The sequence below is a fragment of the Rhinolophus ferrumequinum genome, chromosome 7 (genome assembly GCF_004115265.2).
Source record: "Rhinolophus ferrumequinum isolate MPI-CBG mRhiFer1 chromosome 7, mRhiFer1_v1.p, whole genome shotgun sequence".
Taxonomy (NCBI): domain Eukaryota; kingdom Metazoa; phylum Chordata; class Mammalia; order Chiroptera; family Rhinolophidae; genus Rhinolophus; species Rhinolophus ferrumequinum.
Genome location: NC_046290.1, coordinates 69,050,594 through 69,078,293, shown reverse-complemented (window position 1 = coordinate 69,078,293; position 27,700 = coordinate 69,050,594). Strand labels below are relative to the sequence as shown.

Sequence of the window (27,700 nt, the reverse complement as noted above, 5' to 3'; positions counted from 1 at the left end):
CAAAACTACAAGATGGAAAATAATCTAACAAAAAACACACAAGGACTTTATTTTAAAATATTTATGATTGTCCAAAATACATAAAAGAAGACCTAAATAACTGGAGATATATGAGGTCTGACAATTAAATTAGTGAACTTGTTGCAACAATGCTGCTAACCTTTTTCAATATCAGAGGGATTATTCATTATGAATTTGTACCAACAGGACAAACAGTTAACTAAGTTGACTATTTGGAGTGCTGAAAAGGCTGTGTGGAAAGTTAGACAACCTGAACTTTTCACCAACAATTCATGGCTCTTGCATCACGACAATGCACCAGCTCACACTGCACTGTCTGTGAGTGAGCTTTTTAGCCAGTAAACAAATAACTGTGTTGGAACACCTTCCCTACTCACCTGATCTGGCCCCCAATGACTTCTTTCTTTACCCAAAGATAAAGGAAATAATGAAAGAAAGACATTTTGATGACATTCAGGACATCAAGGGTAATACAATGACAGCTCTGATGGCCATTCCAGAAGGAGAAAAATTGCTTTGAAGGGTGGACTAGGCACTGGCATCAGTGCATAGCTTCCCAAGGGGAGTACTTCGAAGGTGACCATAGTGATATTCAGCAATGAGGTATGTAGCACTTTTTCTAGGATGAGTTCACGAACTTAATTGTCAGACCTTGTATAGTATCTTCTTTTTAAGAATATAAAGCATTAATCTGAGCAAAAGGTGCTACAGCCCAGGAGAGAGAGATTCAGGTAGCAATCTAAATTGTGTTGCGAGATACCTAGTATATGGGTGGAAAATCTTTGTAAAGATCTTAATTCTCCCAAAATTTCTCTAAAAATTCAATACATTTTTAATAAAATTTTATTAAAATACTTGAATAGCTTATCAAATTTATCCTCAAATATATGTAGAAGACTAAATGTCTACCAATAGCTATATCATTTATGAATAGGACAAGCAATGGCAAAGGAACTTTTCATAACAGATATTAAGATATATTACACAACCATAATAATAATAAATAAAAAGTGGTACTGTCACAGGAAGAGACCAGTGGGATGGAATGGATTAGAAAGCTCAGAAACACACTAAATATTTATAAAAACTTGATATACGATAAATGTAGTGACAAAAAACAACGGAGAAAGGACAAATTTTTTAGTGCAGCATTTTGATAGAGAACTCTTAAGTTTGATGGATTTATACCTACTTACACAATGCCTTATACTTTATACTATGTACAAAGTTGGACTTCAGGTATATTAAAGACACAATTTTTAAATTAAAAACATAATGTCAATAAAAGAAATTGTAGGAGAATAACTTTGTTAGTGATCAGAAAAATGCAAATGAACAAGATGACACTTTACATCCACCAGGTTGGGGGGTGGCAATTAGAAATCAAATTATAGCCAGTTTTGGTAAGGATATGAAAAGATGAGACTCCTCATGCACTCTTGTTGGGCTCTAGGCATTTCAGAGAGCAAGCTGGCAACATCTAGTGAATTACCTAGAAATCCTTTGTCCTAGCAAATTGCTCTTCTGGGTTTATGAGTCCAAAGAAACTGCTGAGAGGACAAATACAAGGACATTCACTGCAGTGTTCTGTGTGGTCGAGAGTGTTTGGCAAGTCTGGGTGACCAATAATGAACACGTACTTGAACTTCTGTGCCGCACTTTGAAACAATACAGGAGATGTGCATTTAGCCAGCACTGTGGATAGATCCTTTTAAAAATGGTTTTGAGTTAAAAAAATAAAATAAAATAAGACAGAACTAGAATGAGATCTTAGCATAACATCATCTATGTAAAACAAAGTGACATACACAAATGAGTATGCCCACAGTCCTATACCAAACATGTTCAGTGAGTGCCTGTTGTGGGGAGCAGAATATGTGAGGAAAATCAGGAACAGAGGGAGATAAAGTAAAACAAAGCAAAACAAAAGGGAGCTGCATTGCAAAGGAAATTGTGTGGGTTATGATGAACTCCGCAGTCTGCACCAGAGTTCAAGAGCAACAGAAAGATGCCTCCTGAATGGGAACCCACCCATATCCGATTTTAGCTCTGTCTATGCTCTAAAATCCATTGGCTGTAATGGGTAAGGAGGGCGAAAACAAAGAGGATTACTGAGATGCCGTGGGTCTGTGGAAAGAATATGCACGACCATGAATCTAAAAAGGAGGAAGGAGAAAAGGGAAAAATAATAGGAATAAATTAATTTTATGTAGCGCTTAACACGGTCAATTTTGTTAGCAAGCCTGTTACCAAAGAACAGGTTCTTGGTAAAAAAGAATTCAAGGGTGTACTGAATAAGTTACACAAACAAAGCCAAAGAAGCAGTGGATTTATTTTTAAAAGAAATAATACACTCTCAAAATGGCATGAGAGTGAGCAGGCCCAGAAGAAAAGCAACTGCCCCAAAGAACAAAGAAGACTGAGGATTTTATCACCTTTAAAATGAGGATGCGAAACATTCAAGATTTAGGGGTGGTGTTATAGGCATTCCCAGGTGGGTCCTTGCTGACCACTCTTCCCTGTTGGAAGGAGGGATTTTTTCCTCCTTTGGCCCGTGTCAGTACTGTCAGGGTGACATAGGGAGTGGAGATTTTTCTTGGCTGCCATGCTAGTAATATTATAATCCATTATAATTAGCTTAAAGTCACCTGAGGGGCAAGATGATGTCCTAGGTCTGCTCTTGCCCACTGAACCCAGTTCTGACCAGTCTGATAGCTGCTCCTTTTCCCAAGGATGACCTCATCTCCTTCTATTTTCTCCCCTCACCTCCTCCTTCCTTTCCTCTGCCCCTCTTTCCCTGCAGCCCTGTTCTTTCTGCCTAAGGTAACAAGCCTATAAATTGGTCAGGGTATTTCTAGAATGTATAGAATTTGAAACAAATTTTGGGGGGTTCTCTTTGGGAGAGAAAGTCACCAACTTATTTGAAGAAAGCAATAATCATGAAACAACTGATAGAGTCTTTTGTTAAATCCATCTTTTGTGTAGAGGTCTTGAAATATACATTTATGAAGTATCTATTAAGAGCTTGTTTAAAAATCTAAATGATTCCCCTTGCCTCTTGTATCTGTTTGCATAAACTTCTTAAAACTAATTGATATCTTTTTGACCACTATGTATTTCTGCTCAGTTTCATTACCACGTATTTTAAAACTTTGGCAAAATCCTATTATATTACTGGTTGCTACTTTGCTGATTTAAATTTTTAAACATCAAATCACTTTTTTCAAAACATTAAATCTTAAACCTAACTGTATGTCAGACTCACCAGAGAAACTCTTTTAAATACAGAATTTCTCTGGTGGTGGCCTGTACATTTGTAATTTTAATCAAATCTCCCTGGGCATTGTTTCAAAGCCAACATAGCATAGTACACAGCCCAGCATTTTGGAGGCATAGCCAAAAGTTTACAGCCACAAGATTAGAAGTCTATTTTGTTAGCTTCCATTGCAGATGTTATATCTCCCTAAACTAGCATTAGAAAGAGGATCCACCATACATTACAAGGTCAAGTTTTCAATAATTTTATTGAAATAATAATTCTATTTCATAATAATAGAATAATATAGTAACATACAATACAGACTATTATAATGCAAAATAAAAATAATCAAATAATAATTCTATTCAAAAGTACTACTATTCGAATACACACATACAAATTACCTTAATTTTGCTGATAGAAAACCCAAAACAGATTTAAGAAAATATTCAGTATCACACTGGGAATGACAATAGCTCCATGAATCTTTATTTACTTAAGCCCCCCATTCATTCTAGTTTGGCTTTTATAGAGCTAGTTACTTGCAGACTCAAATAGAAGATTTAATCATCAAGGAAAAATGCTGAAAAGGAGAGGAAAGAAAAACAATGAAGCTTAATCAGCCTGGAAGTCCTTTGAGTCTGTGATGGCTCCTTTGTTTCCCTAAGAGCAGGCTTTACTAAAAACAAGACAGAAGTGCTTCTGGAGTCTGGGACCTCCACAGCTGAACCCAGTGCCAGCCCACCAAGCAGGCCTGAGGGACAGTGCATGTCTTGCACGTTTCTCTTCTGTGCCTGTGAGGGTGGTGGAGTTTGTCTGACAGCAGAGGTGCGACTCTGACACAGTTTAAGATTGGTGGCATAATAAGAAGACAGTGATCCAAGCAGAAAGTGTGAATTAGAAAAAGAAATCATTTTTCTCTCTCCTGTAGCTGTAAATAACCTCACCCACAACTCCTTACTTCCAAAACTCTAGGCAATAGTGCTGGGGAATAAGACTTCGCTAGAGAGCTTTTCTTTTGTTTTGTTTTTTTAATTAAAGTTTATTGGGGTGGCAATTGTTAGTAAAGTTACGTAGATTTCAGGTGTACAATTTTGTAATATATCATCTATATATATCACATTGTGTGTTCACCACCCAGAGTCAGTTCTCCTTCCATCATCTTATATTTGATCCCCTTTACCCTCATCTACCGTCCCCTTCCCCCTTACCCTCTGGTAACCACTAAACTATTGTCTGTGTCTATGAGTTTCTGTTTCTTCATTTGTTTGTCTTGTTCTTTTGTTGTTTTCAGTTTTATATCCCACATATCAGTGAAATCATATGGTTCTCGACTTTTTCTGTCTGACATTTTGCTTAGCATAATAATCTCAAGATCCATCCATGTTATCACAAATGGCATTTTTTTCATCTTTTCTTATGGCAGAATAGCATTCCATTGTGTATATATACCACATCTTCTTTATCTAATCATCTATCGAAGATATGGTTGTTTCCATGTCTTGGCCACCGTAAATAAAGCTGTAGTGAACATTGGAGCACATATGTCTTTATGAATAAATGTTTTCAGATTTTTTGGGTAGATACCCAGGAGAGGGATTGCTGGGTCGTATGGTAATTCTATCCTTAATTTTTTGAGAAACCTCCACTCTGCCTTCCATAGTGGCTGCACCAATCTGCATGATGTCCTTGAAAAGAAAAGCTCTCAAACCACATGAGAGCTTTTCTCTTCAAGTGCATCATCACCAAAGAACTGTATTTGTTAACAAGATTTTCAAACTCTTTCATCTCATAAAACAAACGGTTATCTTGACTCTTTCACCTCAAACCATTCGTTGTCCCACATTTTTCCTCCCACCCACCCCCCAAAGCAAGCAAGATTTCTGGGATGAGCAGTAGAGGTAGGCAACGGTATGTGAGTCCTTTCTCCACAGTGGGAAGACGCTTAGAGAAAGAAGAGGTGGAGAGACAGGTCCAAGATGGCAAGTTAGGTAAATGCTGTGTCTACTACATCCCAGGATCACACCAAAACTACAAATAAATTATAGACAGTCAACTTCAAGAATCATCTGAAGCCTAGCTGAACAGAACCCCTATTACGATGGATATAAAGAAGAGGCCACCATCATTACTGGTAGGAGGGACAGAGACATAAAACAGGTTGACCCCCAAAACCACAGATAGTGGTTGAACAATGGGAGGGACACTCAGTGGCAGAGGCCCTCCAGGAAAAGGAAGGGGTCCCAACCCTTCACTGGGCTCCCCAGCTTATGGGTCTGGTGCCAGGAAGAGGAGTTCCCACAATATCGGGCAGTGAAACCAGCAAGAACTCTGTCTGCCTGACCCAGTGAGATGAAAGGCGGCTGGAAACCCAGGTGCCCTCTTAAAGGGCCCACACACAGACTCATTTGCAAACAAACACTCACCTGGTCTCCTGTGAAAACGTGGCAACTCGAGAGGTATCAGAGACATACAGGGAAAGACTGAGTTGTGTGACTTCAGGGTGAGGGATAAAAGGACAGCAGCCATTGCCTCAGTGTGGAGCTTACCTCATGTAGGCCCCTCATGTGTGGCCTACAGGAAGGCGCCATCTTTTCTATGTTGAACCCTCCCCCAGAGGGCCGAATCTGAGACTGCGTTGGTCTGGTGAAATCCTCATGTGCACACCCCATTCGTGACATCCCGGGTCCCCGCCCCGCATAGCTAGCACTGCAGCACCCAGGGTACTCTTGGCTACTGAGTGGCCGGCCCCTGCCCTTAAGCAACTGAAGCCTTTTATAAAATGGATGGCCCTTGGCTGCCTGGGGAACTTTTGGTGGGGAGCAGTGAGCCTCAACTTGCACCGCAACCTCTCTTGGGCAGCTCACAGGGATCTAGGAGGTGGAGGCGAGGGGAGGCTGGCTGCGGTGTCCTCAGGGAGTTTTGCAAAGTGGTCACAGACCAAGCACTGGCTCAAGAACTGAATCTTCATTAACTTTATGAAAACAACTGGCCATGCCTCCTAACTCCCTAGGACCCCACCCCACTCACCTAATGCTGCCGAAGGCATTCTCAATACCACGTCAAGCAGCCCAGCTGGCACACCTAAGGAGGCTCTTTCAATGGCTGACTTATAGGCAGCCAGCAGGTGGCAACAGGCCTGGGGGGCACTGGGCTATTTGCTAAGCTGCCCCAGGCCCAATACTGGGGCAGCCAGCTTCAGTTCATCACGAGGCCACCCACACACCTCCACTTCCAGCACAGGCATCAGCCAACCACATATAGCTTAGTAGCTCCTACCAGGTAGCCACAGGTAGGTCACAGGCAAGGCTGAAAGAAACAGCAAAAATTTCAAATATACATGCTGTCTTTACACTTAAGGGAACTGGAAAAAGAACAGCCAGCAAAGCCCAAAATGAGTACAAGGAAGAAAATAATGAAGATCAGAGTGGAAATAAACAAAATAGAGACTTAAAACTTACAAAAGATCAATGAAACCAAGAGCTGTTTTTTTTCAAAAAAAAATAAACAAAATTTATAAACCTTTAACCAGACAAAATTTATAAGACTTTAACCAGACCTATAACAAACTATCAGAAAGAAAAATTAAGAAAATAACCCCATTTACAATGGCATCAAAACAAAAATATTTAGGAATAAATTTAACCAAGGAAGTAAAAGACCTGTACTCAGAAAATTATAAGACATTGAAGAGACAAATTAAAGATACAAATAAATGGAAACATATAGCATGCTCATGGATAGAAAACATTAATATAGTTAAAATGTCCATACTATCCAAAGCAATACATATATTCAATGTTCCTTATCAAAATACCAACGGCATTTTTCACAGAACTAGAACAAATAACCCTAAAATTTATATGGAACAATAAAACACCCCAAATAGCCATGGCAATCCTGCGAAAGAAGAAGAAAGCTGGAGGTATCATGCTACCTGATATTGGATTATATTACAAGGCTATAGTAATCAAAATAGCATGGTATTGGCATAAAAACAGACACGTAGAATGGAAAGGAATAGAGAGCCAGATATAAATTCATGCCTATATGGTCATTTAATCTACGACAAAGGAAGCAAGAATTTACATTGGGGTAAAGACAGTGTATTCAATAAATGGTGCTGGGAAAACTGAACAGATACATGCAAAGAAATGAAACTGGACCACCTTCTTACTCCATACAGAATAAACTCAAAATGGATTAAATATTTAAATGTAAGACCTGAAACCATAAAACTCCTAGAAAAAAATATAGGAAGAAAACCCTCAGACATTACCCTTAGTAATATTTTTACTGATACATCTCCTGGGGCAAGGGAAATAAAAAAATAAATAAATAAACAAATTGGACTACATCAAAAACAAAGTTTTTACACAGCAAAGGAAACTATCAACAAAACAAAAAGACATCCTATTGCATGGGAGAAGATATTTTCCAATGGTACATCTGATAAGAGTTTACTATCCAAAATTTATTAAAAGCTCATACAACTAAATACCAGAAAAACAAACAATCCAATTAACAAAATGGGCAGAGGACCTGAATAGACATTTCTCCAAAGAGGACATACAGATGGCCAATACACATATGAAAATATGGTCAATGTCACTAATCATCAAAGAAATGCAAATAAAAACCACAATGAGATACCACCTCACTCCTGTCAGAATGACTACCATCAATAGATCAACAAACAAATGTTGGCGGGATGTGGAGAAAAGGGAACGCTTGTGCACTGTTGATGGGATTGCAAGTTGGTGCAGCCACTATGGAAAACAGTATGGAGGTTCCTCAAAAAATTAAAAAGAGATCTATCTTATGACCCAGCAATTCCATTCCTGAGTATTTATCCAAAGAAATCTAAACCACTAATTCCAAAAAAATATATGCACCCCTATGTTTTCTGCAGTGCTATTCACAATAGCCAAGATATGGGAAGAACTGAAATTCCCATCAATAGACGATTAGATAAAGAAATTGTGGTACATTTATACAATGGACTATTACTCAGCCATTAAAAGAGTGAAATATTACCATTTGTAACAACATGGATGCACCTAGAGGATACTATGCTAAGTGAAATAAGTCAGACTGAGAAAGACAAATACCATATGATCTCACTTATATGTGGAATATAAAGAACAGAGTAAATGAACAAACAAAACAGAAATAGACTCATAGATACAGAGAACAAACCGATGGTTGCTAGATGGGAGGGTGGTTCGGGGGAATGGATGAGAAAGGTAAAGGGTGAATTAGGAAGTACAAATTGGCAGCTACAAAATAGTCACAGGGGTGTGAAATACCGTATGGGGAATATAGTCAATATTGTTGTAGAAACTATGTATGGTGTCAGATGGGTACTAGACTTACTGGGGGTTCACTTCATAAATTATATAAATCCCTAACCACTTTGCTGTACACCTGAAACTAATATAAAATAATATTGAATGTCAACTATAATTTAAATATATATATAATATGTGTGTGTGTATTTCTTTTTTTTTTTTCCATGGGATATAAATACAGCGGAGGGAATATAGTCAATGGTATTGTAATAGTTATGTATGGTGTCAGGTCAGACGGGTAGTAGACTTGTTGGGGCTATCTCTTTGTGAGGACTATAAATGTCTAATCATTTACGTTGTGTTGTACACCTGAAACTAATAACAGAAAAAAAAAGGTAAGGGATGGAAAAGCTAATAATTTTGTGGTTGCAAAATACTGAGGCTGGAAATGAAACGAAATATCACAGTCAAGGAAAGGAAGAAGCCTAGTGGTTGGTAACAAAGGCTGTGCTCATGAACTAAGCCTCTCAGCAACTGAGAGACACCTGGGGACTTGCCATTCAAAGTGTGGTCTGACATCGCCTGAGAGCTTATAACCAAGACAGAATCTCAGGCCTCATCTCACAATTTCAGAATGAGGATATGCTTTATAACAAACCCACCAGAGGATTTGCACCTACATTGAGTCTGAGAAGCACTGAATTAGGACATTTCCATATTTTTAGGATCCCAGGAAATTAATAGATAAATAACAAAACCAGGAGGTTTTCATTGTTTCTACATTTACTTCTTTACACACACACTCACTACAATGACTATAAATAATTTAATTTGGAGATAACATCAAAACTCTAAAGTCTCTGTGAAGGCCCAGGTCCCCTTGGCCCCTGAAAGAACCTGCAAAGAGGATAAAACCACCATCCCCCCACAGCTGTTGGGAACTCAGCGACTCCGCATGCATCAGGATCATGGCCTAATTCTGAATGTGAAAAACTTGCCTTTCATATGACGACACTCTGCTGCGGTAGAACCATCTGTACCCTGCCCCAGAGAGAATGTGTTGGTGAACCAAGTCATGTTTATGGCCTGCTGAAACTCAAGCTTAGCCTGATCGGTATCAGAGAAACTCATGTGCAGGCTGTGTAAGCAAAAGGAAAATGACCTCAAGGAGCAGCCCGCTGCAGCAGTACATAAATAAATTGGCAGATGTGTCAACTATGCATATTAGTCCAGGAGCGCAGTTCTTTGGGGACTGAAGTCCAAAGACAAAGACATTTGTGGGTTGCTGGTCAATCTGGAGCATTTCTTCTAATTTTTATGGATGTGTTTTTGACAGGAGCTTAAGGGCAGTTCAATAAATTAAAATGTATTTACATGGCAATGAAGAATTATCTTGACACACAGAGTTATTTAATTACCAAGGTGCTTTGCATGCTGCTAAAGTTAAGACTGTGTCAGCCTTTCTGGGACAAATCTTTATTTTCAGGGCCATGTGGCTCAGCCAGGAATGATCCCCTGGGTTGGAGCTTGTCATTTATATAAGAGGAGTCTCCTCACTGACCCCCATTTCCATAGACAGCTCTAAACAGATCGGTAATCTCAATGTCAGACATCATGATGAAGTCAGCGCTGCCAAGGCCAAATGTGCCCCTTCAGGGATGTGGCCTGCCTCTCAGAGGAATTGTAAATGAAGTCATACCCCATTTGCAGTGTTCGAAGCATGTCAGGGTTGCTGTCTGTCTGAATGACATTCAGAGAATTTTCTGGAGGCATCAAGAGATAGGTGTATGATGAAAGTCTGTGTCCATGCTGGCAGGATCAAAGTACAATTGGTACACAGTGACCTCATATGATAAGGGACAGGGACAATTTCCCCCAAGTTATGTACCATACCGAGCCTATAGGAAAGGGGGTACCACTGAGGTCCAGGCCCCAAGAGAGGCACTCTAAGAAAGAGAGGACAGGCACCTGGAAACTAAGGGGCCACCCCTCAGCTCTAAGTTGGATAGGCAAGAAAAGGGAGAAAAAACACTTGTGCCTTAACTCCCTTAGATTTTCTGTCTACTTCCAAGTTCAAAGGTTTGCAATTGATTTTGACGAGCGTTAACATCGACGATAGATATATTAGCAGTGGTTTAGATCTCTCTTTAGCTAACGCAGGAAGATAGCTAAGTATCCTGAACAAAAGTGAGATAGAAAACTCAAGTATCACCTATCTTCCTTCTTAGAAAGACCAAAAAAGTATTATAGATTTTGTCTGACGTTTTTATAGACAGTGAGAAGCAACAGACTTGAGTCATTCATGATCAGACCCAATAAGGCTGTGTGGTGGAACAGAGTTCTGCAATAGAACTAGGAAGCCTGGGTCCCACATCTCATTCAACTTCTTAAGAACTAGGGTTCCCCAAAAAGTCTCTTTACATCCCCAGCTTTTATTTTCCTCATCGACATGAGGGGTTCAAGTACTAAAGAACCCTGATTCGTTCCAGTTGTAGGATTCTATTTCATTTATTCCATTTGTGAAAACTGTAACCTTTTCTCCATCCATTTTTTCTGGAAAGCAACCATCATTCCCGCTGACTGTAAGATTCAGCCACTGAGCTATCCAAAATTCATCCCTCTAGGCCCAGACATCTTGACGCTGGTGGTGGGATCTGACATCAGCCGTTGTCCCAACACCCCGTGGCCCACCTGCCGTGGCTACCTGCATAAGAGGACTCACTCCGGGTTCGTGAAGGGTTGGAGGAAGAGGTGGTTTGTACTAAAGCATGACGGCTGGCTCCACTATTACAGACATAAGAAGGTAAATTGATGGGAGGGGTAAGGGTTGCAGTGGTAAAGAGCAAGACACCCTGGGAAGTGCGGTCAGTCCATTACCAAAGTATTGCCTCGGAAAGTAGCAGGATTCTGGAAACAACGTTCTCTTCTGTGACTTTTAAAGAAGTTTTCCTTCTTCAGAGGTTCAGAGAATTGTAATTTATTTCCTCTGCCGCTGCATAAATCAAGGCTGGCATAAGTTTCTATCTCGTTTATTCCTATTTTCAGATCCTCTGTGAAAACTTCCTTATCAAAGCCAAGAAAATGAGAACCAAACTTCATGCTTCCATGCCCTAGAGAAATCACGGGGGGCTAAGGCAAAGCATAGCTAGCGTCTCACTGGATGGCCATGCCTGGGCACTGTTCCCTAGGTTACAGCAACTCACATCAGCAAAGCTTCTGAAGCCCATCTCCCTAGAAGCTGCCTGGAACACCTCATTTCATTTCCCAGATTTCATTAGCGCAGTGGTTTCTAAGTGAAGGTTGGAATATTCTGGGTAATGTTCTCAATATACGCAGACCCAGTCCTTCTCCCGGACGTTTCTCGTTCAGCACGTCTGGGATGGGGCCTGAACCTGTGATCTGGGGCAAGCACTTCAGGTGATTCTGATGTGCAGTTCAGACGACACTGTCTTGTCAGAGGAAATGTTTCCTGTACAATACACTGCTGAATTATTTTAATCTGATGTGAACGTAAAATTCAGATTGCACATAGACATCTCAGTTTTCAACTTCTCTTGAGAAATTCCTTAACAGTTAGTGGGAGCAAATAGGGACTCCCACTCTTGGGAACGTGTGAACTGTCCAGGTCAACAGAGGGCCCACTGCTTCCTGCTGTCCCCCACCCTGCTGGCCTCCCTCCAAACCACAGGTGTGACCCACCCATAGTAAGTGTTAAACAGGAGCGTGGGGTGTTTACCTAATTCATGACATAGTCTTATCATTTTTGCCTTGGTTTTACCTTGCCGCCGTTTCTTAATTTCAAGCTTCTTTTCTGTGTGTTTTATGTAGTTTTTTTAAATGACTTTAGTTCCTTTCTGGAACAAGGAAAAGAATATATCATGAAAGACATCAATACATTTTTTCAAATGAGGAATAATTGTGCATATCGAATCATTGTGAAGACTCTCTATTCCAAGATTGTGATCACTTATTTGTGACACAGACTAGGCGGTGTCTGCCTCTCGTGGCAGTGTGAGCCATGCAGCTACTTTGATAAACCTTTGTCTCCCTCCAGTGCAGGAAAATAGGATTCTCTGTCATCAGGATGAGAAATTATGGCCCAGCTTTTTTCTCTGTATTCTGAGTGTTCAAGTGGAACAGACCAGAAGTTCCCAACCTGGGTATGCTTCAGAAGCCCCTGAGGAGTTTTGCAAAGAATACACGCAAGCTATCTCTTCCCCCTTACCTCCTGAGTGGAGTCCTAAAACTGTGTCCTAAAAAGCACTTTTTAAGCTTTCAAGGTACTTAGGATAGAACTGATTGGTAACCTGGGCAAGTTCCACCACAAAGTTTATTCCCGTCTATAAATCAGAAGACAAAATAAAAGCAATAACACAGGGTTGCCAATTTTTCTTTTGTGGGATCGATGGTTCTTGACCCTCAGATGGGGTCCTTTCTACCTTTTGTTGACAAGTTTTGTTTCCTCTTATGAAAAGGTGACCATAGTAGATGCAAGCTTCTCTTTAATGCCCTTCTTCAGCAAAATAAATGCGTCAAGCCACCCGACGTTGAGCACCGCATATTTTAAGATTCCTAGTTCTTGAAATTCAGAACAGATTCTGGAGTCGGTGTTTTAGGTGTGGGTTTGCCAGGAGGCAGTCATGGGACTGGTGCTGCCTGCACGTGTTATGTTTGGCTTCTGCAGTGCTTTTATAATTTTTTTAATTAAAGGCATTCGGGTGACGCATGTGCTATTCAACTTGCCATAATCACAACTACTCCTCATTTCCTTACACTGAGCCCAGTCCTTTAAATCACCCACTAAGCCCTGCAGGGATTTGAGCATATGAATCTTGGGGTAGAATCAATATGAAAAATTAATTGTGTGGTGGCATAGTGGTTGGAATTAAAATCTATTTTTTTAAAGTAATTGCAGTTTTTGCCTTTTTTAAAAAATTTTTATTGGGGAATATTGGGGAACAGTGTGTTTTTCCAGGACTCATCAGCTCCACGTTAAGCTGTTGTTTTCACTCTAGTTGTGGAGGGCACACCTCACTGGCCCATGTGGGAATCGTACCGGCAACCTTGGTGTTTCGAGCACTGCGCTCTAACCAGCTGAGCCAACCGGCCGCCCTAAAATCTATTTTTTTAAACTACTTCTAGTCCTCTTTGGAAAAGAAATGTGACTCTTACAGTAAGTTAGGACACAACTACGAAACAAACCATCCTGAGTAACTAGTTGTGCCCATCACTGCTACAATATGTTTTAATGTGGAGATGGTAAAATATAAAAATACAACTTTATTTTGTTCATAAAGAGCTAAAATCAGATCCCTTGTGGTGCTACAAATGCCAGAATACATTACGATCTTTGGAACAGATAGCAATGACTTAGAAGAATTAATGGGGCCTAAGAAGACCATAACAGAATGAATTAGCAGAAAGTGAATTCAGTCAGACAGTATTCATTCAAGCAACAAATATGTATCGAGTGCTTTTTATGAGCCAGGCATTATGCTAAGTGGCAACACTGGCAACACAAAAAAACAGACATATTACCTGCTCTGTTTGTGGGTATAGTTCCATAGAAGAGACTGATACTAAGAAATAGATTCATAAATAAATAGGCAATTGTGATTGGTACTATAAGGAAAATTATGGGGTGGGAGAATAAAATTGTAGCAGTTGGATCCAAGAGATAGAATCAGTGATTTAAACAAGTGAAATTTAACATAAAGAATTATTAAACAATGACAAAAGAATAACTATAGGCTCTGAGAAAACTATATGGTACCAAAGGAGAGTACCCAAGGAAGGACAAACTTAAAGGAGACTGGCCTCTCAGGTTGGGGATTCACATCTCTTTGGGAAATGGAGTTGAAACCACTGGATGGCAGAGCAGCTCACTGGTTTGCTGGGCCAGAGCTAGTCTGAAGTCACAGGGCAAACAGGAAGCAACCCCCCAAAAGGCACAGCTGGGGCAAGGGAATCAAAGCTGCTAGCTGGTGCCTGGTTCCTGGGTATGGAAAAGGAATGGGGAAGCCAGTGTGGCAGGAGCCCTGGAACATGAGCTGCCCTTTCAGAAAGGCCCTGTCTAGAGAGTAGTGGTGTGAGGTAGGAGTGCAGGAGACAAACCTAGGGGAGAAGGGAAGTGAGGAGAGGGATCAGGGCGCCAGGGCTGGCAGAAGACCTGGAATATAGCTGTCCATATGGACAGGGTCACAGGAAGGTGATCCCCATGCCACACTGGAACTGCAGGGTCTCCAGGGACAGGGTGTTCTGGGTACATAACTGGGACAGAGGACCCCCAGATGTCCACATACCCACACTGCAGACCCTTCGTGAGCAGCTGGAAAGAGCAGGAGCCCCCTTCCTCCTGAAATGTTCCTCTACCACTCTCTACTAAGAAAGCTTAACACCATGCTGACTGTAAAGGAATTCCATCCATTACTGCAGAGCATATATTGAGGGGTGAATTCGGAGCTGAAAAGAAATAAGTTAACAATTGGCACGAGAGTAAAATGGAGGATCTAGTATAAATTAGAAGAAGGAGGAGTGTGTTACGAATTCCTTCTTGAGGATGTATTTTAGCTGAAGCCTGGGGGTTGAATAAAAGTTAGCCATACAGAAAGTTGGGATGAGCATTCTCCACGCAGAAGAAACAACATGTGTGAAGTCCCTGAGCTGGAAAAAAGCTTGCACAGTGTAAGGAACTCAGAGAAAGCCCAGTGTAGCTAAGGTAAAGCGCAAGGGGGAGGGGAGGGAAGGCAGGAGCTCAGGCTAAAGAGGTAGGTAGAAGGCGGGCAACTCAGACCCGGAGTCAAGGACAGAGATTTTTGGATGTTCTAACTATAATAGAAAGGCACCAAAATGTCTTAGGCAAAGGAATTTTCAAAAGGTCATTCTGGGGAGAGTGGTGGGGATGAGGAAGATGGTGAGGGGATTAGAAAGCACAAATTGGTAGCCACAGTATTGCTATGGGGATATGAAAGACAGTTTGGGGAATATAATCAACAGTGTTGCAAAGATTTTGTAGGGTATCCGACGGACACTTGTCTTATTGGGGAGACCATTTCATGGACGGTGTAGATCCCTGACCACTGCACTGTACTCCTGAAGCTGAAGCTGAATAATATTGAGTGTCAACTATAATTTAATATATATAGTCACGGGATGTGGAGTACAGCATAGGAAATAGAGTCAATGGGATTGTAACATATGTACGATGTCAGAGGGGTAGCAGATTGGGGGAGGGGCATTATCACTTTGTGAGGGATATAAATGTCTAACTATTATATTGTTTTGTACACCTGAAAGTAATTTAAAAAAATAAGTATTAAGTGTTTAAAAAAAAGATCACTTTGACTGTAATGTGAAGAATAAATTGGAGGGGACAAGAGTGGAATGGAAAAACCAGTTAGGAAGCTAGTGCAAGTCTAGGGAATAGGAGATAGTGGTGTGGTTTTGACTAGTGTGGGAATAATGAAGCTAAGTGGGCAGGTCTCCAGACGAATTTAGAAGCTAAAACCAACAGGATTTCGCAATGGACTAAATGTGTTAGAGATAGGGGCAATTAAGGAGGACTTTGAAGTTTCTGGCAAAAGTAACTGGTTGAATAAGGTATCATTTACTGAAGAAGGAGCAGGTCACAAAGGTATTGAGTAAGGTGATATCACTAATTCACATTGAACTGCTGTGAGATATATGTATACATACATATAGCATATACGTGTGTACATATAGCATTTATAGTATTGTACATACTATCTATGTTGTAGCATAGATACAGAAATTGGTGAGATTGCTAAGGGAGAATATATAAAGTGAGATGAAAGAGAGCCCTCAACTTCAACCCCCAGGGTGGACAGAGAAGGAGGGGATAGGAAGAGTGATTGAGAGAGGTGTCCAGAGAGGTAAAAATAAAACCCAGGAAAGGTAAAAATAAAACCCAGGAAAATGTGTGTCATGGAACCAAGACCAAAACAAAATAAATAAAGCTTAAAGAAGGAAAGTGATCAGTGTTTCCCAGTGTTGCTGAAAGGCCATACTATATAATGAGTGTTGGGAGGCATCCATTGGGTTTGGCATTATGCAAATCACTAAAAACTTTGGCAGGAGAGGTCTGAGTTACATAGAGAGAGCTGAGAAAGAAACCATTCGTTCATGTGAATTAGAAAAATGTAAACAGCATTTGTAGACCAGTCTTTTGAAAAGCTTGCCTATGAAAGAGACTAGAGAAATAGAGTGATAACTGAAGAGCATTTAGTCCAGTTACAATTAATTTAACTAATTACTGATATATTTAGATTTACATCTACTATTTCTAGTTTTGCTTTCAATTTGTTTCTCTACTCTCTTTTCCTCACCTTTCTTGCCTACTTTCAATTGATCAGTTTTATGACTCCATTTATATTGCTAATTGTTCATTCTTTTACTATCCTTTTAGTGAATATCAAAAATATTACAACATACATTTAGATTTATTAGAGTTGAATATAAATTAGTACTTATACTATTTTATGGACATTACAACATCTAATTTAGCTATGTCTTAAGTAATACGTTTCTGTTTTCATATATTTTAATTCTACACAGATTGCAAATCCTGTGAGATATTATAGCATTCTTTTACACAATCAATGGTGTTTTATACTTACCCACAGGTCTGCCTTTCCTATTGGTATTCATCTCTTCCTGCATCTTCCAGTGTTTAACCTGACAACATTTTCCTTCTTCCAGAAGAAGGCTATTTAGTTGGAGATCTGCTCATGATGAACTTTTCAGTTATCATTGACAAATATCATTATCTCTCCTTAATACTTTAAGAATTCATTACAGGATATAGAATTCAATCATAGATTGGTTAGTTTTCTTTCAAAACGTTGAATATGTCTTTCCATTTTATTTTGGCTTTCATTGTAATAATAAGACTGTTAACTTCTCAATAGAAACAGTGAAAGTCTAAAGAACACTTTTCTTGTCCCTTTGTGCTTTATTCTATATACATTCTTCTGACCTACTTCCAACTGCCTAGTTTGATAGCAAAATGACTCCAAAAAGTCCTTGATTTCAATACTTATATTTTCAGTTCTAGTTTCCATTTCATTTTTTCTTAATATAATTTCCTATTCATGCTGGAAAGTTTAGACTTGTCTTTTATTTTTGAACATGCTAATATCCCCTTTAGGTCAAGCAGGATCCCTTATAGGTCTGCTGTTTCTGAAATTTTGTTTTTGTTAAAAGGATAAGGGCAGTAATCCTGGGGCATCTTAATCTAATCAGTGCTGAAGGCAACCTTCAGTCCTTGTGAGGGTTGCTCTTCTTGCCATTTACCTAATTCCCAGGGTTATGCTTCAGAGTTGTAACTCAGAGCCTGATTGATGCGATCTGAATTTCATGAGTCTGTTGAAAGCTTTGCTTGACTTCTCAGCCTCATCAACTGGAAGTGACCCCAATATTGGCTCATCTATTGATTTTAGCCCCATTGTTCTTCACTGTCTTACAAGCTCTCTGATTTATTCAAAGATATATATATATATATATATAATATGTATTATATATAACATATATGTGTATATATAATATATATGTATGTGTATATATATGTGTGTGTGTGTATATATATATATATATATATATATATATATATATATTTCAGCTTTTTACCAATGATAGAATTGGTACTAATTAACTAATCTGCCATTACCAAGGGACAAGTTCAATGACAGCAGAAAAGGATGGAGGGATGAGGAAAGTGTTTTTGTTATAGCTTTTAAAGTGTGAGATACCAGTTTAAGTGTGAAGGCTGCTGAGGGTAGAGTCAAGCAGAGAGAAGAAATTTGAAGATACAGAAAAAGGAATACCTGATGGACACATTTACCTTATAAGCCGTCTGCTCCTAAATGTTGGTATATCTAGCCCATAGGTACCAACAGAGAAATTGAACTTTATGAAGGATAAGACTGAATATTCAACCAGGTTAAAAACAAAAGGAAGCATTCTCTGTACATTATAGCAGAACAAGCCAGTTTTTGTTTTGTTCTGTGAATCTATGTATGCAAGAACTCAAGTGTGGGTGTGTGGGGGGGAGAAGGGAATGCTGGGAGATACTTCACACACTGGGCTTTACAGATGCTCAAAGAAAAAAGCAGTGTTGTGCTTTAAATACTTGTCTCTATTCAGGAGTCCTGAGCGTCACAGCGTATTTACTTGCTATGTTGGAGGAGGAGTTCAAGGGAGTAAATGGCACACAATAGTGTGAGACTTCGTTTTCAATAAAGAGTAAAATTTGGAGCATGAAATAAAAGTATTTCAGTCAGGCATCTTAAATCTCTTTTGTAAATGAGGCTTGTTAATCTTTGATTTCCTTTTATGAAAGGAAAGTGAATGATATTTCTTTCCAAAATTGCCAAGATGCTAACAATTCACTTTTAAAAGTTGTAAAGCTCTAAAACTAAGTGGAGACCGGGTGAAGTAGAATAGAGTGTGGGTTTTGAAGTTCAGTCTAGCTCTACAGCCTCCAATCTTAGAATAAAATCATTCCCTCATATCTTTGGAGATTCCTTCCAAGACCCCCAATGCATGCCTGAAACCAATGATAGTACCAAACCCTAATCAGATTCTTCAATTTTGTTGTGACTGTGGCAGCAGCTTCTTCATCAGCAGACACAGCCTCTGCAGCGATTTTTATATTTTTTAGTGTAAATCCATCCTGAATCTGTGTAACCATCCCTTACAGTAAATGGCTTGATGTCACTGTTTCAGGGGATTCCTCGGCTCAGTGCTTTCTGGCGCAACATATTGCCGTCAATTGGAATGCATTTTTTGTGCATAGCTTCCACCCACAAATGGAATGCCTATTCCTTATTAACTATGCACTTATTATACACTGTGGCTCTAACTTTTGCAGTTTGAGGTGCAACAGAAAAACTAGCATGAATTTCTTTTTTCTTCTTCACAATTTTGTGGACAGAAGATTCATTCTTACCGTAGCTCTCAGTAACCTCAGCATACGCTATTTTTCTTTCATTAAGTCGAGAAACTTCTTCACCTTTTCACTTAAAGTGAACACATTATGGCTTCTCTTTGGCATATAAAGTGGCCATCCATCACTGCTATTGTGCTTTGGGGCCATTATTAAGTAAAATAAGAATTACTTGAACAGAAGCACTATGATACCAACAATGGATCTGATAACCTTGATGGCTACTAAGTGACCAACGGGTACAGACACTGGACACAAGGATGATTCATGTCTCAGGTGAGACGAAGTGGGAAGGCACAAGATGTTATCATGCTACTCAGAATGGCCTGCAATTTAAAATTTATGAATTGTTTATTTCTGGAATTTTTCATTTAATATTTTTGGATCGTGGTTGACCATGGGTAACTAAAACCGTGGGAAGAGAAACTGAAAATAAGGGTGTGTGAGAAGACTACTATAATTTTATACTATGTCTTTTAGTAAACTAAGAGTTGCCAGAAAATGGGTAATTCTTGGGATGTGTCCTAGAATTGATCGAAGAAGCAAAGAAACACCAGGCCCACAGAATGGGTTTGAATGGGCGGCATAAGGAACAATATAGTTGATTTCTGATGACACCTTATAGTCCTGCTTGTGACCAAAATGGTTCCATGCCTATAGAACATGCAGGTGACCATGTGGAGGACATAGAATGCTGAAAATCTGGAAAGTGATCTTGCAAGAGGTTCAGCTGTATCAACCATTTGCATATAGAGATGGCACTATTTGCCTGAGGTCACCATGTAGATTACAAAAAAAGAGAGTTTAGGTCAGAGTCATTGGGAAGAGGACAGAGCCAGTCAGAAATCTGGTGTAAAGAGGAAGATCCAGCATTAAGAGGCTGAACAGAAACAGCCAACAAGGCAAAGGGAAAATAAAGGGAGTCTTATGTTCCTAGAGCCCAGACTGTGTTTCAAAAAGGTGGGAGTCGTCAATGGAGTCATATGCTGCTCTGAAGTAATTGCGTGCTGGATATAAGCCTCTTACTGGGAAAGTGGGCCTACCTTGCTATGACTGGCCTTGTCTGGACTTATCTTTGATCTCACCTTTCTCCCATCTAAAGGCATATTTGTCTCTACCATCCTGAGGGAGGAGAGGAAACTCCCTTGAATGCACATTTTTTGGGGACTAACTTACTCTCTCTTTTCCCTTTCTAAAGCGAACTCTTAGAAAGAGTTCTCTAACTCTGTCTTCCTCCACTTTCTTTCCTAACCCACTACCAGGAATCAGGAGTCTGCTTTTGTTATACATGCGGTTGTTGAAATTACAATCATGCCTAGATTATTCAGGAAGAGAGTATAGGATGAGAAAGACAATGAGCCACCAACATTTAATGGGACATGATAATGCCTACCTGGTAAGGTTCTTATATGTATTAAACTAAGTAACATATGTGAACCAGTAATTACAGGGTCTGGCATAAAGTTTCAAATACGAGGTTCCAGCTCTTGGACCCATTTTACCCCATTCTAAGTAACTTGTCTATGTTCAGATAGCTGACAATTGAGTACAGATTCAAACTCAGATCTGCTTGGCAAAAAAAGACCACGTTCTTTCTCTTCACTACAGCAAGGTTTCATCCCAGTGCTTTTGTCCCCAGTCTTGTGCCTACCTGCAAACTTCCAGCCCCTGAAAAGTGCAGTCCCTGACCCATTTCCCAGGCTCACATCTCAAAGCTTGACCTCACCCTGCAGGTACCGGCCAGAGATGAGCCTTCTCTTGCTGCCCATCTCACTTGTCCCAGATCCTAACTGTATCAGCCCCTAGTGAAAAAACAATGAGACTCAAGAGGCACAAACAGTAAAACTATTAAGAAAGATTTGTGAGCATCATTTGCTGAGTTTACAGGAATGGAGCAAATAAATACCCCATCAATGGAAGAATGCTTGTGGCACTCAGAAAGCATGGAGCAAGTCAATATGTGCATGTGGTCAGTAGAATAGGGAATCTACCGGTTTCCAATAACATCTCCAATAAATTCATCTCTAAGTTTCAATACCGCATTGGAACCTTGCTTTGTAATTTAAGAGATACCCAGTAGGTGGAGTAGCTTACTCACAGATCATTTTTCAGAGCCTAACATGGACAGTATGTAGTTTGAATCACAAAATTCTTGTTAATTCCAGAATAGAGTGAGAAAAAAAATTAAACTTCCTCTTTTTCCAAAACACAGAAATGTGGATTAATAATTACATAATTTACAACATAAGATCTAGCACTTAAACCAGGTGGCTGATGTTTGCCTGAAATCCTCCTATTTATAATTGCTTTGAACTTCCAACTTGGGGTAACGTCCCCTAAAATAGCCCTGTTATGGCACTAAGCAGCTAGTCCTGGGTTAGGAGGGTGTAAAGGTACAAAGGGAAGTTGTCTGCCCATGAGAGGACCTCATTTCTTAGGATGATAACCTGTTGGAACTATTTGTCCTGTATTAAAAAGTCTCAATTAAAAAGGACATTTTAGAATGGGAAGAAATGCACCTCTCTGCCTTTTTGGCTTTCTCCTACCACCTTCTGCTTCTTCCCCTAAAACAAGATATAAACTTCCCCTGCCAAGTTCAAGATGTAAACTAGAAGGAAGCCAGTTTCCCAAAATGGCTTTCTTCCTGGACTGCCCCAGTCAGTATCTGGATTGCCCAGGGATAAAGGCAAGGCCATGGTGCCATGTCCACTGTTAAAAGATGTTTCTGGGAGGAATTCATGTCCATTCAAGTATTGGCAAAATACTTAATGAAAATTTACTATATGCCAGGAATGGATCTGTAAAAATAGTAGACAAAGCCATGGAGTTACACTTTACTGTGGGAAGAGACAGGAAAGAAACAAGAAAGTTTCATATACTGATAAATGTTTGGGTTTGAGAATGGCCGAGGGAGGGGTGGGTGTTGGGAGGCTATTTTCAAGGAATGGTCAAGGAAGCTTGCCTGAGAAGATAATATTTAAGGTAAAACAAAAATCTGGGAGAATGATTTTGGCACAGGAAACATCTAACACAAACTGAGAAGGAGTGTTAAGCTATTTGCAATTATTATAGTCTTAATAAAGCATTATGCAGTTCATCAGGTTGCTTCTTAACTGCTACTTACTACCTGGTATAAAGAAAGATACTTAAGTGGGGAGATCCAAGATGGCAAAGTAGATAAACTCTGTGCCTTCATCCCTCCATGAACAGATTGAAATTACAACTAAATTATAGAACAATCAACCTGGAAAAATCATCTGAAGTCTGGCTGAACAGAAGTTTTATAACTAAGGATATGAAGAGGAAGACACATTGAGATTGGTAGGAGAGGTGGAGATGCAGAACTGGCTAACCCCAAACCTCCATGTGGCAGTTGAGAACTGGGAGGGATCTCTCAGCTGCAGAAGTTCCCCTCAGAGGAGAAAAGGACCCCAGCCCCACACTGGCTTCCCCAGCCAAGAGTACTGCTGCTGGGAAGAGGAGCCCCCACAACACATCTGGATGTGAAACAGTGGAAGTTCCGGCCATTTGGGTGGGACAGAAAGCCGCAGGAAACCCAGACATCCTCTTAAACGACCCGCTCACAGACTCACTCGCTTGCAGGCACTCACCTTGGGTTCCAGCAGAGATAAGGTGACTTGGGGTAGGGGGACTCAGAGATATACAGATGCAGACGAGGAGTGTAGCTTCGGGGGAAGACTGGAGAACAGTCAGCATTTTCCTGGTGAGGAGTCCATTTCCATTGCAGCCAGCAGGCAGGCGCCATCTTTTCTGTGTTGAGCCCGCCCCCACAGGCCAAATCTGAATCGGATTGGCCTGGCGAACTCCCCTAGTCTGCCCCACTGACTCAGCTGGAACCCCATCCCACCTAATTCACGCACAACTGGAGGCACTTTCTCTACTAGTGCAGCCAGCCCCTCCCACATTGCACTCTTTCTTGGAAAACTATCTGAGTCCACAGCCGCTGGCAGGCAGCAACTGGCCTTGATGTGCTCTGAGGCTTTTGCTGAGTAGCAACAGGCTCAGCACTGGCACGAAACTAGAATCTATGTTAACCTGGTGACCACAACGCTTCCCACTCTAGTGACTCCTTAAGAGCCTGCCTCACCAAACTAGCCTACTGCACTAAGCTTTATCAGTGGCTGAACCTTAAGGGAGACAGCAGGTGGCAGCAGGCCTCCAGGTGTCCTGGCTTTTTGTGGAGCTACCCTAGGCCTGGTACTGGTGGCAGCCGTCCTCGGTTTACAGTGTGGCCTCTCCCACGTGCCTCAAGGTTTAGCACAGGCAGCAAACAACTGTGGATCACTTTGTAGCTCCTACGAGGTAGCCCACGGCCAGTCACAGCCAGTGGTTGACCTGGGCCTGCACCTGAGCTCCTCCCGAGAAGACCCTGAACCAATATATTTGGAGGTTGTCATCAGACCGCAGCAGAACACTGCCCAACTAGCTCCACAAGTGGCATAAACATAGGGTGGTCTCAACAAGCACCAGAGCCCACTGGGGCAAATCCTACTCAGTGGGGTAAGCCTCCTGCACAGCACCCATAAGCTGTGGATGTGGCCAAACCCCACAACCAGTCAGCCTAAGGGTCAATTCCACCCACTGACATGCCAATAGCAATCAAGGCTCAACTATAACAGGAGGGTACATACAGCCTACACAAGGGACACTCCTGGAGTACCCAGATCACGTGACCAGGGAGACTATGCCACTGGACCCACGTGACTCCTACTATATAAGGCCACCCGGCAAAGACTGGGACACATAGCAGCCCTACCTGATACATAGAAAAAAACACAGGGAAGCAGCCAAAAAGGAAACAAAGAAATCCAATCCAAATAAAGAACAGGAGAAAAATCCAGAAAAAGAACTAAACAAAATGGAGGCAAACAACCTATCAGAGACAGAGGTCAAAACAATGGTTATAAGGATGCTCAAGGAACTTAGTGAGAACTTCAACAAAGAGATAGCAAGCATAAAAAAGAACATAGAAACCATAAAAAAGAAACAGTTAGAAGTGAAGAATACAATATCTGAAATGAAGAATGCACTAGAAGGAATCACCAGCAGACTAAATGAAGCAGAGGATCAAATCAGCAATTTGGAAGACAAGGTAGCAGAAAACACCAAATCAGAACAACAAAAAGAAAAAAGAATCAAAAAAAAAAAAATGAATCAAAAAAAAAAAACTGGGACACCATCAAGAGTAACAACATTCATACCCATAAGGACAAAAGAGAAAATGAGAGATTGAGAACCTATTTGAAGAAATAATGACTGAAAACTTTCCTAACCTGGTGAAGGAAGTAGACATACAAGTCCAGGAAGTGCAGAGTCCCAAAAAGATGAACCCAAACAGGCCACAGCAAGACACATTATAATTAGAATGGCAAAAGTTAAAGACAGAATCCTAAAAGCAGTAAGAGAAAGGCAACTAGTAACTTATATGGGAGCTCCCATAAGACTGCCAGCTGATTTCTCAACAGAAACTCTGCAGACCAGAAGGGATAGATATAAAATATTCAATGTGGTGAAAAGCAAGTACCTACCACCAAGATTACTCTGCCCAGCAAAGCTATCATTTAGAATTGAAGGACAGATAAAGAGTTTACCAAACAAGAAAAAGCTAAAGTAGTTCATCATCACCAAACCAGTATTACAAGGAATGTTATAGGGACTTCTTTAAGATGGGAAATGAAAAAAAATTAAAATCATGACAAAATGGCAATAGCTACACATCTATCAACAATTACTTTCAATGTAAATGGATTAAATGCTCTACTCAAGACATAGGGGGCTGAATAGATAAGAAAACAAGACCCTTATTTATGCTGCTAGAAGAGACTCATTTCAGGTTGAAAAACAGACACTGAAAGTAAAGGGATGGAAAAAGATATTTCATGAAAATGAAAAGGAAAACAACAACAACAACAAAAAGTTGAGTTAGCAATACTTATACCTCACAAAATAGACTTTAAAACAAAGTCTATAACAAGATACAAAAAAGAACCCAGTATTACCACTTCAAGGTATTTATCTGAAGAAACCCAAATGCTACTTCGAGGGAACACGTGCATCCATATGTTCATTGCAGCATTGTTTACAATGGCCAAGATATGGAGGCAGCCTGGGTGTCTACTGATGGAAGAATGGATAAAGAGGATATGGTACATATATATAAGGAAACATTGCTTGGTCATAGAAGGCAATGGGTTTTTGTCATCTGCAGTGGCATGGATGGACCGGGAGGGAATTGTGCTGGTGGAGTGTCAGACAGAGAAAGACAGATGCAATGTCATGTTGCTTGTATATGGAATCTAAAGAACAAAATAAAAAAACAAAACAGAAACAAACTCATAGATACATGAACATTTTGATGGTTGGCAGATGCGAAGATTATTGGGGATGAGTGAAAAAGGGGAATGGATTAAGAAGTACAAATTGGTTGTTACAAGGTAGTCATGGGGATGTAGGGTATTTCATAAGGAAAATAGTCAATAATATTGTAATAACTATGTACAGTGTCTGATGGGTGCTAGATTTGTTGGGGAGATAGATGGGAGAGTTTGGTGGGCAGGGTGGAAAAGTTGAAGGAAGTAAAAAGTACAAGTTGATAGTTACAAAATAATCATGGGGGTGTAAAGCATAAGGAATATAGTGAATAATATGGTAATAACTATGCATAGTGCCAGGTGGGTACTAGACTGGTCAGGGCGATCACTTCTTAAATTATACAAATGTCTAACCACTATGCTGTACACCTGAAATTAATATAAAATAATACTGAATGTCAACTGTAATTGAAAAATGTGAAAAGGGGGGAAAAGGTGCAGGGGAAGAAGAGGTTGGTATTTTCCAAGTATAAAACAAATAAGTCATGGAATACAATGTACAGCATAGGGAGTACAGTCAATAATATTGTGATAGCGTGGTACGGTGTCAGGTGGTTGCTGGACTTACCTTGGTGATCACTGCATTAGGTATATACATGTTGAATAACCACAGTATACATCTGAAACTAATGTAATGTTGTATGTTAGCTATATTTTAATAAAAAACTTTTAGTAAAGAAAGATACAGAAGGAAGTAAAGTTCAAATGAGGGAAGGGAAAGGGATGATCCTAGAACACAGCAGCTGTGTCTCCATTTCTTAGTGTGAAGGTGGTGAGCAGTTGAGTCCAACAGTGTGGCACTAGCTCATGGGGGAGTGCCCGGAGGGTGTGGGCAGCACAGGAAAACAGAAAAGACTCTGCATAAAGGGACAAACCAAACGTTCCAAATACAAACTGTGCATATTTCAAAATAGCGCTTCAAATTGCCTGCTGATCTCCAGCTCAGTGTTTTTCAAAATGTGGTGTGAGAGCCACATATTGGGATCACCCAGGCACTTATCAAATCTGAATTTATGGGGTGGGGCTCAGGAATATGGTTTTTAATAAGTACACACACACACACACACACAAACACACACACACACCAGGAATGTTATATGAAGTAAAGTTGATAACTGTTGCTCTGTAGGATTTACATTTTACCAGTGCTTCAGCTCTCAAATAGTACGGCCTTCTAACTTCTCTTAGCTCAGTCAGTTCTTCAAAATTGGAATGGGCTGAAACACTTCTGAGAGGAAAAGGAAAGATGAATGCATGACAAAAACCTGCAATACATTAGGGAGTCTTAAAGAGATCTTTAATAGTTTCCTATATAAAAAAAAATTTTAAAAGACATAGGTAATTTCTGATTCTTTTATCTATAACACATAAAAAAGCACTTTGCTTTCTGGGATTAAATAAACAAAGGATGTCAGGCTTTTTTTTAAGGGTAAAGTATTATTTTTTCTACGGATGGTGTAACTTTGTGGGCAGTAATGTGCTCTCCCTAAATTATCCTGTTCTCAGGGACACAATGAGGAGAAAATTCTGTTAGTGGGATTGGGGGCTGGGAGGAGGTGATTTCAACTCCTGCAGCAGACAATGAGAATGCAGCAAATGCTTGTGGAATGGTGAAGAAAATGTGTATGTCCCGCATGTCCACTGGTATCTTTGTATTTAATTTAGAAAACTATGGCCAAAGAAGCAAGAGAAAATTTGGACTTCTTACCCATCTACTTTCCATCTATAATTAGGTATTGAGGTTTTTTGGGTTGTTTTTTTTTTTTTTTTTTTT

The 27,700-nt window shown here is 40.1% G+C and overlaps 1 protein-coding gene across 1 annotated transcript in view; it reads left to right on the top strand.

Moving 5' to 3' along the window:
• LOC117024613 (uncharacterized) overlaps positions 1–27,700 on the top strand; it is a 69,730-nt gene that overhangs the window by 5,607 nt on the left and 36,423 nt on the right. Inside the window, exon 3 of the mRNA XM_033110023.1 lies at positions 11,196–11,374. Within this exon, the coding sequence (XP_032965914.1) occupies positions 11,196–11,374 (179 nt within the window). The remainder of the gene's footprint in view (positions 1–11,195; positions 11,375–27,700) is intronic.